General features: G+C 42.2%; 1 protein-coding gene across 2 annotated transcripts; it reads left to right on the forward strand.

Moving 5' to 3' along the window:
- Positions 1 to 407: 407 nt before the first annotated feature.
- Positions 408 to 10341, forward strand: taf9 (TAF9 RNA polymerase II, TATA box binding protein (TBP)-associated factor). 2 transcript variants are annotated; one of them, XM_072505161.1, is made up of 7 exons: positions 408 to 487; positions 2718 to 2799; positions 4067 to 4203; positions 4301 to 4435; positions 4525 to 4609; positions 7018 to 7131; positions 9544 to 10341. In XM_072505161.1, exons 1-7 carry the CDS (start codon positions 452 to 454, stop codon positions 9714 to 9716), a joined length of 762 nt encoding a protein of 253 aa, XP_072361262.1. In that variant the 5' UTR covers positions 408 to 451; the 3' UTR covers positions 9717 to 10341. The 2 variants fall into 2 exon arrangements, with proteins under 2 accessions (XP_072361262.1, XP_072361263.1); XM_072505162.1 differs by lacking the exon at positions 408 to 487 and adding an exon at positions 519 to 1006.
- Positions 10342 to 13298: the final 2957 nt, after the last annotated feature.

Consider the following 13298-nt stretch of genomic DNA (forward strand, 5'->3'; position numbering starts at 1 on the left):
ATGCCTCCTATATAAAAGTAAAGGCTATAAAAATGAATGATGCAGCAGTATATTGCTCCGTGCTGGTGAGGAGGTTGGCTGGTGATACCAGCCACCTCAGGGCAATGTTTGACCTGACCATTGGCAGCTTTCGTCAGTGCCACAGGACACATGCCAATGTCCCTGCTGGAGGGTGTGCTGGATGGAGGGTGACTCAAGCGAAGATTTCAACAGGGAATAGGGTCAATATCCGAAAAGGGGCGGGCAGAGGAGTGGGTCGAGGTGGACCGTTCTCCTGCAGCGAGCCAGCACCGGCGGGACGGGCCGACTGGCCGCCTTTGATGCTGCTCCCGACTCGCCCCTGTGCGCGCGCCCCCGCCTCTCGCGCGCGCAGCCGCTGCTCCTGCGGCACGCGGGCACTTCAGGAAGTGACGTCGAGTCACCGGCGGAAGTGAGCGGCGAGGGGGGCAAGATGGCCGCTCCGAAGAGCGTTCCCCGGGACGCACAGGTAGAGTTTCTCCCGCCAAGCCGCTCCACACAATCACACACACTCAGCCAGCGGCAGATTCTGGCCCTCCCGCCCCTGGAGTGAGTCCGCACCCGCTCACTACAAACCCAGGTCCGGACTCACCGCTGCCCATCCTGCAGAGCTCCAAAGACATAAACACCTGGAGGTTGATAGCAGCTCAAGTCCCAAAGCTCTTCCCTGCGCATGAAGTGCTTGTTCATGAGAAACAGACGCACAGCAACATCCCCACAACCTGTGGCCAGATATTGGCGGGGGAAACTTCCCTGCTTCTCAGATGCACCCACGGGAGCAGAAGGAGTCAGATCGGGAAGGCAGTACCTTCGACAGTGCTCCAGTCTCAGATGTGGGAGTTGCACCCACAACCTGCTGAATCAGGCATGAGCCTTGGCTGAAGTTTGCAGTGCATTTCAGCTGTCCTAGTGACAGCCTGGTTTGCTTTATTTATCTTTCATTCCTTTAACTGATGGCATGAGACAATCCTGAATTGTTTAACGGAAGGTAAACTGAATATGCATTGAATTAAATTTTCTTTAGAATTTCCCTGCCACGGAAAAGGGATAGAGTCCTGGCTTCAGTGGGTGACTTATTAGTCCATCGGAATATCACTTTTTTTATTGGAAATATCTGAACGAACAATTGTGTGATTGACTCGCTACTCGTTAAAATGGTTTTAATATTAAAAAATATCTTGAAATATTTTGCCTTCAAAATAGTGCATAGAATCACACTTATTCAGCCTCTTTTCTGTGCTTTCCATAACAGCAGTTGAGCATGTTTAAATTATCTTAGTTGAAGTTTACTTTGACTGGAAATGGAATTTGCTCACTCCAGCCAATGTGGACTGTTGTCAACCCTATAAGACATCACCTGTGTTTTATTGTTTGTGTGGGATCTTTGATCCCATATAATAGTGGGGCACAAAATTTGAAAACATATGTTCGGTCCTTACCAGAAGCAGAAGACTTTTCTGCCACAAACATGCATAGAATTACTTTATAAAATTGTTGGTGTTGATTTGTTTGTGGATAGTTTATCTAAATAGTAGTAGAGCCCGGGTCCGTTCCTCTCTTGCCCCAATCCTTCATCACCTTCCCATGCAATCGCAGAAGTTGCGACACCTGCCCCTTTATCTTCTCACTACCCAAGGGCCCAAACAGGTGAAGCAACATTTCATTTGAACCTCTGGTATCAGCGAGCACATGTCTTTGGCTGATTGTTTGCACAACAAACCAGGTTGATTTCATCCAGACCTAAAATAAATTGCACATTTAAAAAATAAATGAATTCAGCATTATCCTGTTTAGTTGGAAATTATATGTCATTGAAAAATAATTTTAATACTGACTTTGTGATAGAAGATAGTGGATATTATAGTTGATCATTTCAATCCCATATATATTTTATATATATATATGTGTGTGGGTGTGTGAATAGGCATTAGAATTGATTACCTAAAATCTTTCCTCGCAGCTCTCCTAAGTTGTCTATTCGGCTTTATATTAAAGTTAGATTAATTACTAGAATTGCCGTGGCTTTTTCAAAACTGGGAATTGATTAGCTTTGAAATGAAAATCACTTATTGTCACAAGTAGGGTTCAAATGAAGTTACTGTGAAAAGCCCCAAGTCGCCACATTCCGGCGCCTGTTCGGGGAGGCTGGTACGGGAATTGAACCCGTGCTGCTGGCCTGCCCTGGTCTGTTTTAAAAGCCAGCTATTTAGCCCTGTGCTAAACCAGCCCCTACGTGTTTGCAGATAATGCTGATTTGGGTATGAGACTGTTAAAGCTATTACGAAAATTTGCTTTAAAAATACAAAATGATGGAAAACTCAGGTCATCTGTGGAGAGAGAAAATAAAGTTAACATTTTGGGCCTGTATGAGTGAGTTATACAGACTCGAAACATTAACTCTTATTTTCTCTCCACACCTAAGTTTTTCAGTATTTTCTGATTTTGTTTCAGATTCCATCATCCACCGTAATTATCTTTTAAGATAATTTGCTTGTTTCTCTATTTTCTGTCTTCAAAACTTGCTGGTTGCTTCGTTATCTTTATTTTTATGTAAATGTGACTTCATTGTGCGAATGCACTGGAACCAGTTTGTGACTAACTTTTGATTCATTTGTAGGATGACTTGATGCGTTGGATGCATTCTTTGTGAATAATTAATATCCAGGGAAAATTTGTGCTTCTGCTTCATTTTTCTTTAGGTTATGGCCCAGATTCTAAAAGATATGGGCATCACGGAATATGAACCACGAGTTATTAATCAGATGTTGGAGTTCACTTACCGTAAGTAAGCATGTGTGGCTTGATAATAACTCTGAGCTGCGAAAAATGCAGCGGAGTGAATTTTCGGACAGGAAAAGCCGTAGTATGGGTTTCACACATGTCCTTCCATATAGGAATTATTATTCCACCGTTTTCCCACCCAGCAGCCAGCCAGTTTGACAGGCTCATTATATATTTTGACTGGAAAGCAGCCAGGGTATGGATATTGGGTAGATTTGGCAGTACTGTGGTGGGGAGGGTGTGGACAGAAAACTCTGAAGGTTGGTGGCAAAGCTTGACATTGAGGAGGATATTGGAGTTGTTGGCTTATTGTCGGTTCCTTTCATGATATTTAAGCTTGGTGGAGCAGGGGAAGCACTCCTGCCCAGGTCCATAAACAAAGCAAGAAAGGCATGGATCTTTCATCTGTTGGAGTTTCCAAGGTTTATAGATGGCTAAAATAAAACTTGAATTAAACTAAGGGCATGCAATTTTCTTATAGGTCTTGTGGCGCAGTGGATAGCACCCCTGCCTCTAAGCCAGAAGCTCCGGCTTGGGTCCCACCCCAGGACTTAATGGTCAAGGAAGGTGCATTCATAACACAGTCAGATAGGTTGAGTGTGTCAATGTGCAAATCCTTCCAAACACACGGTCAGAGCGGGAGTGACTCCTGGTCAGTCTTGCTTGATGTGGAGTGTTGCACCTCAAGCTATAAGCCTCTGGCGACAGACTAGCGGCCTGTTCCAGGAATAACTAGCTATGGAAACAGATAAAAATCTGCCGTAGTGCACCACTAGGTGCAGGAAAACAATTGGAATTAGAATCTCCTTATAAGATTTAAGTGACAGACGTACTTCCCAAGTAAGCGTTATTTGCTTGCCTTCAAGTTGCCTTCTTTACAACCAGAAATGGTCTGTTTTTCCTCTATTTTATTTTTAACTTCCCACCCAACCTGGATGGGGGTTATATTTATCTCTATCATGTAAGATGGACACTATAGGGCAGCAAGGCGGTGCAGTGGTTAGCACTGCTGCCTCACTGCACCAAGGTGCCAGGTTCGATCCCGGCTATGGGTCATTGTCTGTGTGGAGTTTGCACATTCTCCCCGTGTTGGCGTGGGTTTCACCCCCACAACCCAAAGATGTGCAGGGTAGGTGGATTGGACATGCTAAATGCCTCTTGATTGGAAAAAATGAATTGGGTACTCTAAATTTAGAATAAAAAAAGATGGGCACTATTGCAACAATTTTCATGGGAAGTGGCCACTTGATTATCCTTCTACTTTCAGGATATGTTACCACAATACTAGAGGATGCTAAAATATATTCCAGCCATGCTAAAAAAGCAAGTGTTGATGCAGACGATGTAAGGCTGGCTATTCAGTGCCGAATGGACCATTCATTTACATCCCCTCCTCCTAGAGATGTAAGTATTGCTCAATGAAACAATTTTATTCATGATGGTAAACAGCACTGAAATAATCAAATATACAAATTTTAAATGTTCATTACCTCTCCTTTAGTTTCTGCTGGAGATTGCACGTCAGAAGAATCAGAACCCATTACCATTGATTAAGCCATATGCTGGGCCCAGACTGCCACCAGACAGATATTGTCTAACAGCTCCAAACTACAAATTGAAGTCACTACATAAGAAGGTATGCTTCATAATAGCATCATCGGACTTGATTTACTAATTAGGCCTTGTCTAGATTTTAAGAACTCTTCTGTATTCCCAACTTTAAAGGTGACATCATCCACTGGAAGAATAACTGTACCAAGGCTAAGCGTTGGCACATGTGTTACCAGTCGGCCCAGCACACCAACACTGGGTAGGTTGCAAACTATTAATTTGATAATTGTCGTAGTCTTGCCCAAGCCATAATCGTTGTTACGTTTTAAACACTTGGCGGGCACTGTGGCAGAGTGGTTAGCACTGCTACCTCACAGTGCCAGAGACCTGGGTTTGATTCCAGCCTTGGGCAACTGTGTGGAGTTTGCACATTCTCCCTGTATCTGCGTGGGTTTCCTCCAGGTTTTCCAGTTTCCTCCCACAGTCCAAGGATGTGCAGGTTAGGTGGATTGGCCGTGCTAAAATTGTTCTTTAGTGTCCAAAATGTGAGGTGGGGTTATGGGGATAGGGCAGGGTGTTGGCCTCGGTAGGCTGCTCTTTTGAAGGGTCAGTGCAGATTCGATGGGCCAAATGGTCTCCTTCTGCAGAGGGATTCTATGATTTCTATGAACATAACAACGTGAGGAATTCCTCCCACCCACTCAGTGACTATAGTTGCATTGTGCATTTTAACTCGGTTTGGTGGTTTTAGCCCTATTGTTATTTTAATGCATAATGGTAAATGTCCAATGTGGTATCCTTTCGGGTTGCTTATTGCCTGGATGATATGAGGATTTTCTTCTTTTGAGCGTCATGAGTCTCTGGAACTCTCTTCCTCAAAAGGCAATGGAAGCAGAATCTTTGAATATTTTTAAGGTTGAGGTGGATAGATTCTTGATTAACAAGGGGGTGATTACGGCGGTAGGTAAGAATGTTAGGTTGAGGTTACAATCCGATCAGCCATGATCTTATTGAATGGCGGAGCAGGCTCGAAGGGCGGAGTGGCCTACTCCTCCTAAATCATGATCGTATGTTCTTGGAGCAAAGAAGGTTGAAGGGAGATCTGACGCAGATGGACCATGTTGATAAACAAAAAGCTGTCCCCATTAGATGAAGGCCCAAGAGCTAGCAGATATAAATTTAAGGATTTGGGAAAGATATGCAGGGGATGTGAGGAAGAACTTTTTCAGGCAACCAGGTCATTACCAAACACTGCATATGTGAATAGTGGAAGGAGAGACGATCAATGATTTCAAAACAAAATGAACTTGTATTTACAGTGCAGAAGGAGGCCATTTGGCCTATCGAGTCTACACCAGCCCTTGGAAAGAGCACCATACTTGAGCACAACTTCCGCCATGTCCCAGTAACCCCACCTCACCTTTTCATAGAATTTACAGTGCAGAAGGAGGCCATTCGGCCCATCGAGTCTTCACCGGCTCTTGGAAAGAGCACCCTACCCAAGGTCAACACCTCCACCCCATCCCCATAACCCAGTAATCCCACCCAACACTATGGGCAATTTATCATGGCCAATCCACCTAGCCTGCACATCTTTGGACTGTGGGAGGAAACCGGAGCACCCGGAGGAAACCCACGCACACACGGGGAGGATGTGCAGACTCCGCACAGACAGTGACCCAAGCCGGAATCAAACCTGGGACCCTGGAGCTGTGAAACAATTGTGCTATCCACAATGCTACCATGCTGCCCCTTTTGAACACGAAGGGGCAATTTAGCATGGCCAATCCACCTAACCTGCACATCTTTGGACTGTGGGAGAAAACCGGAGCACCCGGGGGAAACCCACACAAACACGGTGAGAGAGTGAAAACTCCACACAGACAGTCACCCGAGGCCAGAATTGAACCTGGGACCCTGGAGTTGTGAGGCAGCAGTGCTAGCCACCATGCCGCCCCATGGTGAAGGACTACAAAGATAGAGTGGAGAAAGGGGAATGACTGGATTAATCAACAGAGAGTCGGCATGGATTCAGTGGAACAAATAGCTCCCTTCTGTACTGTAATGCTATATCTTCCGAGATTGATTTGGTCATTGGAATGGATGATATATAAACTTCAGTTCCTACATGTGACTATATCTTTAAATTCTGATTGATTTTTGTCAACACCATTAATTTCCTGTTGGAATTGGTGCCATTTATCTTTACACCCTTCACCGTTGTATCTATTTGCATAGGTACATGCATCCTCGATCCATTTATAATCTCGATCATAGCTACTGAAGCATCTACAAATTAGTACTGATTGTGCTATAATAAACTGTATGGAACTTAGTGTTCCTGTACAACTTGCTTTAGTTTGCATTGAGCTATGGTTAACTCAATATTTAGTTTTAACTGCATGAAGTTTCAACCTTAACATGCTTTTTTAACATAATTTTGAGGTAGATTGTGTCAACTGCATTTGGAAAACAAACTGGTCTATTCCTGTTTTCGGAGTACTCAAAAATAGAAAACAGCTATTTATTGCAGATTTCATCTTGTAATTTAAAAAGTCTGCGCTGTCCGCTGTAGTGTATTAATGTTACGGAGATTTTATTTTAATGTAATTTGCACAGTATATCAAAGGTTTTTGGAATTTGTTGTGTTATGCTTTGCATTTGTAGGTACACCATCATCGCAAACAGTGGCTGTTACTGCAAAAGTTGGAACGCCTGTGTCATTGGCTGGACAGAGATTTACAGTGCAAATCCCTTCCTCTCAAACTAATGTTAAATCGGGTAATATTACAAACTTGTGATCTATCAAACAGTGTATTAATGAATAACTTACTCCCAAATTAAGTCAGTTCCAGACTTCAAAATTAATGCTTCTATTTATCTTGTGGATGGAACTTCATGGCTTTTATTTTTACTAGTTCCACCCCACCCTAATGGTGGAAAGAAAAAAATAACTTCCTTTTATGCATCACCAATGACATCCTCAGGCTATCAAAAGCTATTTTCTGTTGGAATGTATTTCATGGTCGCTGTCATTCTGGCAGCTCGGTTGCACAAGCAACGTCCCACAGGTAGCAAATAAGATATGACCGGTTAGTCTGTTGTGCGAGAGTGATTGAGTGGGTGAGAGTAGAACCCATTGAGAGCTCTTCTAACAGGGTACCTATACAGTCCTTCATTTGATTTAACATCTTGTCTAAAGGATGGCACATCTGTTGTTGCACCACTCCCTCAGCATTGCACTGAGTGGCAACTAAGATGGGCTAATGGCTGTTAAATCCAGAACCATCTGGATGCTAGCATGTTAAATGTCTAATGGATCCAATAAATAAAATGGGAGTGCTATGTCCTCTTGGTCATGGCAGAGTTGGTGAGGTCAAGGTTTACCACGGTAAATTATGATAATAAATTCATGAACTGTCTAATGATGGTATGGTCTGGCACCAGATAAAATAACAATGATAGCTGCTGGCTTGTAAAAAAACCAATTGGTTAATTAATGTCTATCAGGGGAGGTAATCTACCATACCTCTCCTGTCTAGCCTCTAGTCCCAAACTATATGGTTGACTCTTCGTATTCTTAGTGCAACAAGAACTGGGCAATAACCACAACCGTGCCAGTGATGTCCACATCCTGAGAATGAAATTAGATTATCTTTCACCGAATGAATGAGGGAAAGTGAATGTGTAGTGTTGCTATAATACATTTCCGTAGCTCCCCCACAATGTATTTGGCTCCAACTCTGATCCTTGATGATGTGTGAGTTTTCTTGCTCCTCCCTGTCCCAATACTGTCTCTGTTCTTCCACCCTTCAAATTAAGACAGTGTACTGATTCGTGAAGAAAGACTATCTCGTTTTTAGATTTTGGGAAGAAGTTTTGTTTTTTATTCATTATAAGTCTTTATTGGCAAGGTGGAGAAGAGCTGACAAGTGGCGGGTGTAACTGTGGGTTCCTTTTCCAATGGGTATCATGTATGGCATGCTGTGAAAGACCATTCCTGGACTCAGGAATGAGAAAGGGGATAAACAAAAACAAAGTAGTGACTGTCAATGTATAGGCAAGTTATTTGATTAAATCTACAAAAATAGATTATTGCTTATGATTAAGCACAACTTTCCAATGTGCTTTTTGGCTGTCTTACACCCTATTGTACTTCCAACAACAGCAGTTTGCAATTTTTCAGATATTTGAGCAGTAATAGATTTTGTGACAATTTACCTCAAGCAGCCATTGATGGGACTGGTAGAAGGAAATACAAGTGACAGGATTTGGGGATATTTGGAATTATTTGATTTCAAAAATGGTTTTCCATGTAGATTAAATGTTAACAATGTTTACAAAATAGTCTACCCTATTAAATGCAACTTTGGACTTTTTCCTATGATAGTACTTCCTCGCTATTTAAATTAGCTGACTTTTGTATGATTGAACTGTTCAGATCACTGAACTTGGCTTAAGAGAACTCATCATGTCAGCCGTGGCTCAGTAGGCAGCAGTCTTGCCTCTGATGTAGAAAGTTATAGGTTCAAGTCTCACTTCAGGACATGCACACAGAAAAATTGTCGTGCTGTGCTGGCCGTTAGGCCGTTTTTCAGATGAGATGTTAAACCGAGAGCCTGTCTGCCCCCTCAGGTGGATGTAAAAGATCCTATGGCACTATATTGAAGAAGAGCAGGGGAGTCAACTCTGGTACCTGGCCAGTATTTATCCCATGTGCAACATCACAAAGACAGTCTGATTATCATCACAATACTGTTTGTGGGAGCTTACTGTGTGCAAATTGGCCGACACATTACAACAGAGCTGTGAAATGTCCGGTTGTCGTAAAGGCTCTATATCAATTCAACATTTTTCCTCGTTTTTTTTTTGTTCCCCATCTTTCTCTTTCCTGTTCTCTTTTTCTCCTCCTTTTTTTCAATATTGCAGAACATAACTCCCGAAAACTATTTTTTTGAACTAAAGCTGCAATATTCAAAAAGCTACAATTTGAAATGGAAATTACTGATCTAATAGAGCAAGATTTCTATTTGGTCCAAGAGCAAGTTTAAAAAAATTTTAAATATAAATCTGCTGACTATTTAACTGTATAATCAAATTGATTTGTGTTTTAGCTTTACTAACATTTGTTTACTGTAAGTGTATTCTTTTGGGCAGAATTTCTAAATATGTTACACACGTTTATGTTTACAGCTACAGGCATCTCCTCAACAACTTCAGTCCAAAATGTTTTGATCAATCCATCTCTGATTGGCTCAAAAAATATCCTTATCACAACTAACATGGTCTCGGCCTCGGGCAGCACCAATGAGACAAACCCATTGAAACGGAAACACGAAGATGATGATGATTATGATGCTTCCTAAAAAGATCTGACCATCGTCTTGCAAGGTTACTCAGAATTAATCCAATTAATTGAGACTCCCAGATACACACGATGAACACCTGCTAATTTCTGCTTGGGATTGATTGCAAGTTGTCCAGTTTGGACAGGCTGAACTGTACACCCACTAATGTGAAGCGAATATGTAAAAGAGCTTGTAGTTTATATGGTCTCTGCAGAATTGAGAACAGTATGTGGAAATTGTCTTGTTCATGTTCAGTAAATGTGCCATTCTTGTACTGTAAACAGTCATCAGCTTAAATCTTGGAGTCCCTACTGGACACTAGCTTATTTCTAAATTGCTTTTCATGAACATCAACTTCCTGTATTTCAACAATTCCGTTAAATGTGAAGAATTCACATTTTCTGAGTTACCTTTGGACACTGATTTCTACGTATTATGTTTTTACACTATTTGATTGGTGTACGGAGTTGCTTTCTGCTTTTGTTTCTTGAAAACTTTAGAGATTGCCAGCGTTGTGTCAAACTCGCTTCACGTAACAAAAACACAAAATTAAGTTTACATTTTTGTGCTGTTTTATAGAAATATTCAAAATATGCCAGTGTATTTTAAGAAATGTTTATATAATGAATCAGATTTTCTGAAATAGCTGCTTGGTTTCATGTCTGTACATAATGGAAAAGCAGGTTTCTTTGCAGTCTAGATTTATTGTAGTTTTGTTATGAGTTTAGTTTCATACAACAGAATTATTTTTGAACAGCTGTCAAACAGTAGATTACACATTGTATTTTTCAATGGTGTATATTCTAACAAAAAAACTTGCGATATTCAAACTAATAGTAATATCTGGCAACGTGAACCATTTAATCGATAACAGTGCTGGACTGCGTTTCTTCTGTTTTCACATTATTTAGCTCTCATGGTTAATATTTCTCCAGAATTTAAGGCACAACATATTGAAATATTTGTTCAGTTCTTATATAGTTAAGTTTGTAAAATACTTTGACATATATATAATGTACTGACAGCTTCCAATCAACATGCATTTCAAAAAATGACTGCACTCTCCAGCTGCCATCCCAATGTTGATCGGTCTGAGGTTTGCCTCCGGGATGAAGCATTTTTTCCCCCCTTTAGGCACCTTCAGTATGAATTGTGGCCAAGTGCAGAGTGCAATGCAGAATTATCTCCTGTGCTCCAAACAATGTGCCATAACCAAATTGTTGGAGAAATGACCAGTTGGTATTTTCCCATTTCTTTGCTCAGCCACCTTTGATCTTTTTATTCCCGTTTCCTCTCACTCCCTCGCTATCCTAACGTGATCAAGTTCCTTGTAATCAACAAGGAAGTTTACTTTTCACTAAGAGAGATTCAGTAATGTCGTAACTTTTTACGTTTTAAAAATATTTCAGTAGTGTTTCTTGTAATTTTTAGTTTTAGAAGGTAGCCACCACTTTACCTAATAACGACATACAGTTTTGCTTCAGTGGCTTGGTGATACAATGATGTTAGCACTGCTGCCTTACAACGCCAGGGACCCGGGATCAATCCCGGCCTTGGGTGAGTGTATGGAGTTTGCACTTTCTCCTCATGTCTGGGAAGGTTTCCTCCAGGTGTTCTGGTTTCCTCCCACAGTTCAAAGATGTGCATGTTAGGTGTATTGGCCATGCTAAAATGTCCTCTCAGCGTCCATAAATGTGCAGATTAGGTAGGGTTACAGGGAGAGGGCGGGTGAGTGGGCCTATGTGGGGTGCTCTTCGGTGCACACCCGATTGGCCAAATGACCTCCTGCACTGTAGGGATTCTATGAGATGAATTAATAAATTTCTTGGCAGTTACAAATGAGGAAGGAATGGGTGCCATGTTAACACTGTTGCTTGAGCTATTTTACCTGAAGCAGATGTGATTTCCATCTACTATCACATCAGAGTGATGTTGCCTGTGATTTTGCAGCACTCCTTTGGTCCTGCACTATGATTGTTAGCTGTGTCTCAGTTGGTGCCATTCTTCCCTCAGAAAATAATGCTTCCAAGTCTTATTTCAGAGCACATACTCAAAGCTGACACTCCAATGCAGTGAATTTTGCCATGCTTCCTTTGAATAAAACTTTAAACCAAGGCCTTTTATGCCACCTCAGGGGGAATTAAATGGTTCCGTGGCACTATTTCGGAATCCCCCCCCCCCTGGTGTTCTGGGGAAATTTTATCTCCCCCCCCCCCCCCCCCAAACTAAAGTTGCTGAAACATAATCTGTTTCATCACATTTCTCGTTATGGGACCTTGCCTGTTAGAAATTGGCAAAGTGTTTTCCTATATTACAAGTGACTACAAAAAAATACTTTGTGAAGTGCTGAGGAAGTGAAGTGTTATATAAATGCAAGTCTTTACACTGGAATGTGATCCTGGATTATGTGCATAAACCAATGAGGAAGGCTATTTGTACCATCTCAAACTAATCCTCCAGTCCTCCATCACTTGTTTCTGAAGGGATTTCAGGATTTTGAGCTGCATTACTCGACAGGGAATGTGTGAAGAATATCTTGACCAGTTTTAAATTAGTCATTTTCTGTGTTTGATCTGAGGAACAAGGTCAGAATTTTACAACCTGGCTGAACTAGATTGTCTTGCCATTTGATGACTTGAGCTCCAGAACTAGCTGTATCCCTAGCCAAACTGTTCCAGTACAGCCAGAACATTGGCAATTGCCCGGGTATGTCCTGTACACAAACAACAGGACAAATCCTATCTGGCTTATTCGCACCCCATCAGAATCCTCAGGATCAACAGTAAAGTGATGGAAGGTGTTATTGACATTTCTATCAAGGGGCACAAACACAACAATCTGCTTGCTGATGCTCAGTTTGGGTTCCACTAGAGCCACTCGATTACTGACCTCATTATAGTACTGGTCCATACATGGACAAAAGAGCTGAACTCGAGGAGTGGGTGACCGCCCTTGACATCAAGATAGCATTTCACCAAGTATGGCACTATGGGCCCCAGAAAAACAGGTCAATGTGAATGGGGGGGGGGGAAACCTTCCGCTGATTGGAGTAATACCGAGCAGAAAGGAAGATGGCTGTGGTTGTTAGAGGCCAATCATCTCAGTCCAGTTTATTGCTGCAGGTGTTCAAGGTAGTATCCAAGGTCTAACCATCTCCAGCTGCTCCACTTCCCATCATCAAGTCCAAAGGGAATGTTCGTGGATACATGCACAATGTTCAGTACCATTCACAGCTCCTCACACTGAAGCAGTCCTTGGCAATATGCAGCAATTGAGTGTGGGATCATAAGTGGCAAGTCACACTCGCTGTGCACAAGTGCCAGAGAATTACCATCTCCAACAAGAGAAAATGTAAACATTCAATGGTACCACCACCATGAATGCCTCATACCAATATTCTGAGAACATAGAATTCCTACAGTGCAGAGGAGGCCATTTGGCCCGTCGTGTCTGCACTGACCCTCTTAAAAGAGCACCCTACCTCCACCCTGTGGTGATATGCCTATGGCCTATATCAGGCATTTTCGAAGTGGGGGTCCCGACCCACGGGTGGGTCACGGATCTGTCCATTACGGTGTTCCCGATCGCGCGCAGCAGCTG

This window comes from Scyliorhinus torazame, chromosome 5 (genome assembly GCF_047496885.1).
Source record: "Scyliorhinus torazame isolate Kashiwa2021f chromosome 5, sScyTor2.1, whole genome shotgun sequence".
NCBI lineage: Eukaryota > Metazoa > Chordata > Chondrichthyes > Carcharhiniformes > Scyliorhinidae > Scyliorhinus > Scyliorhinus torazame.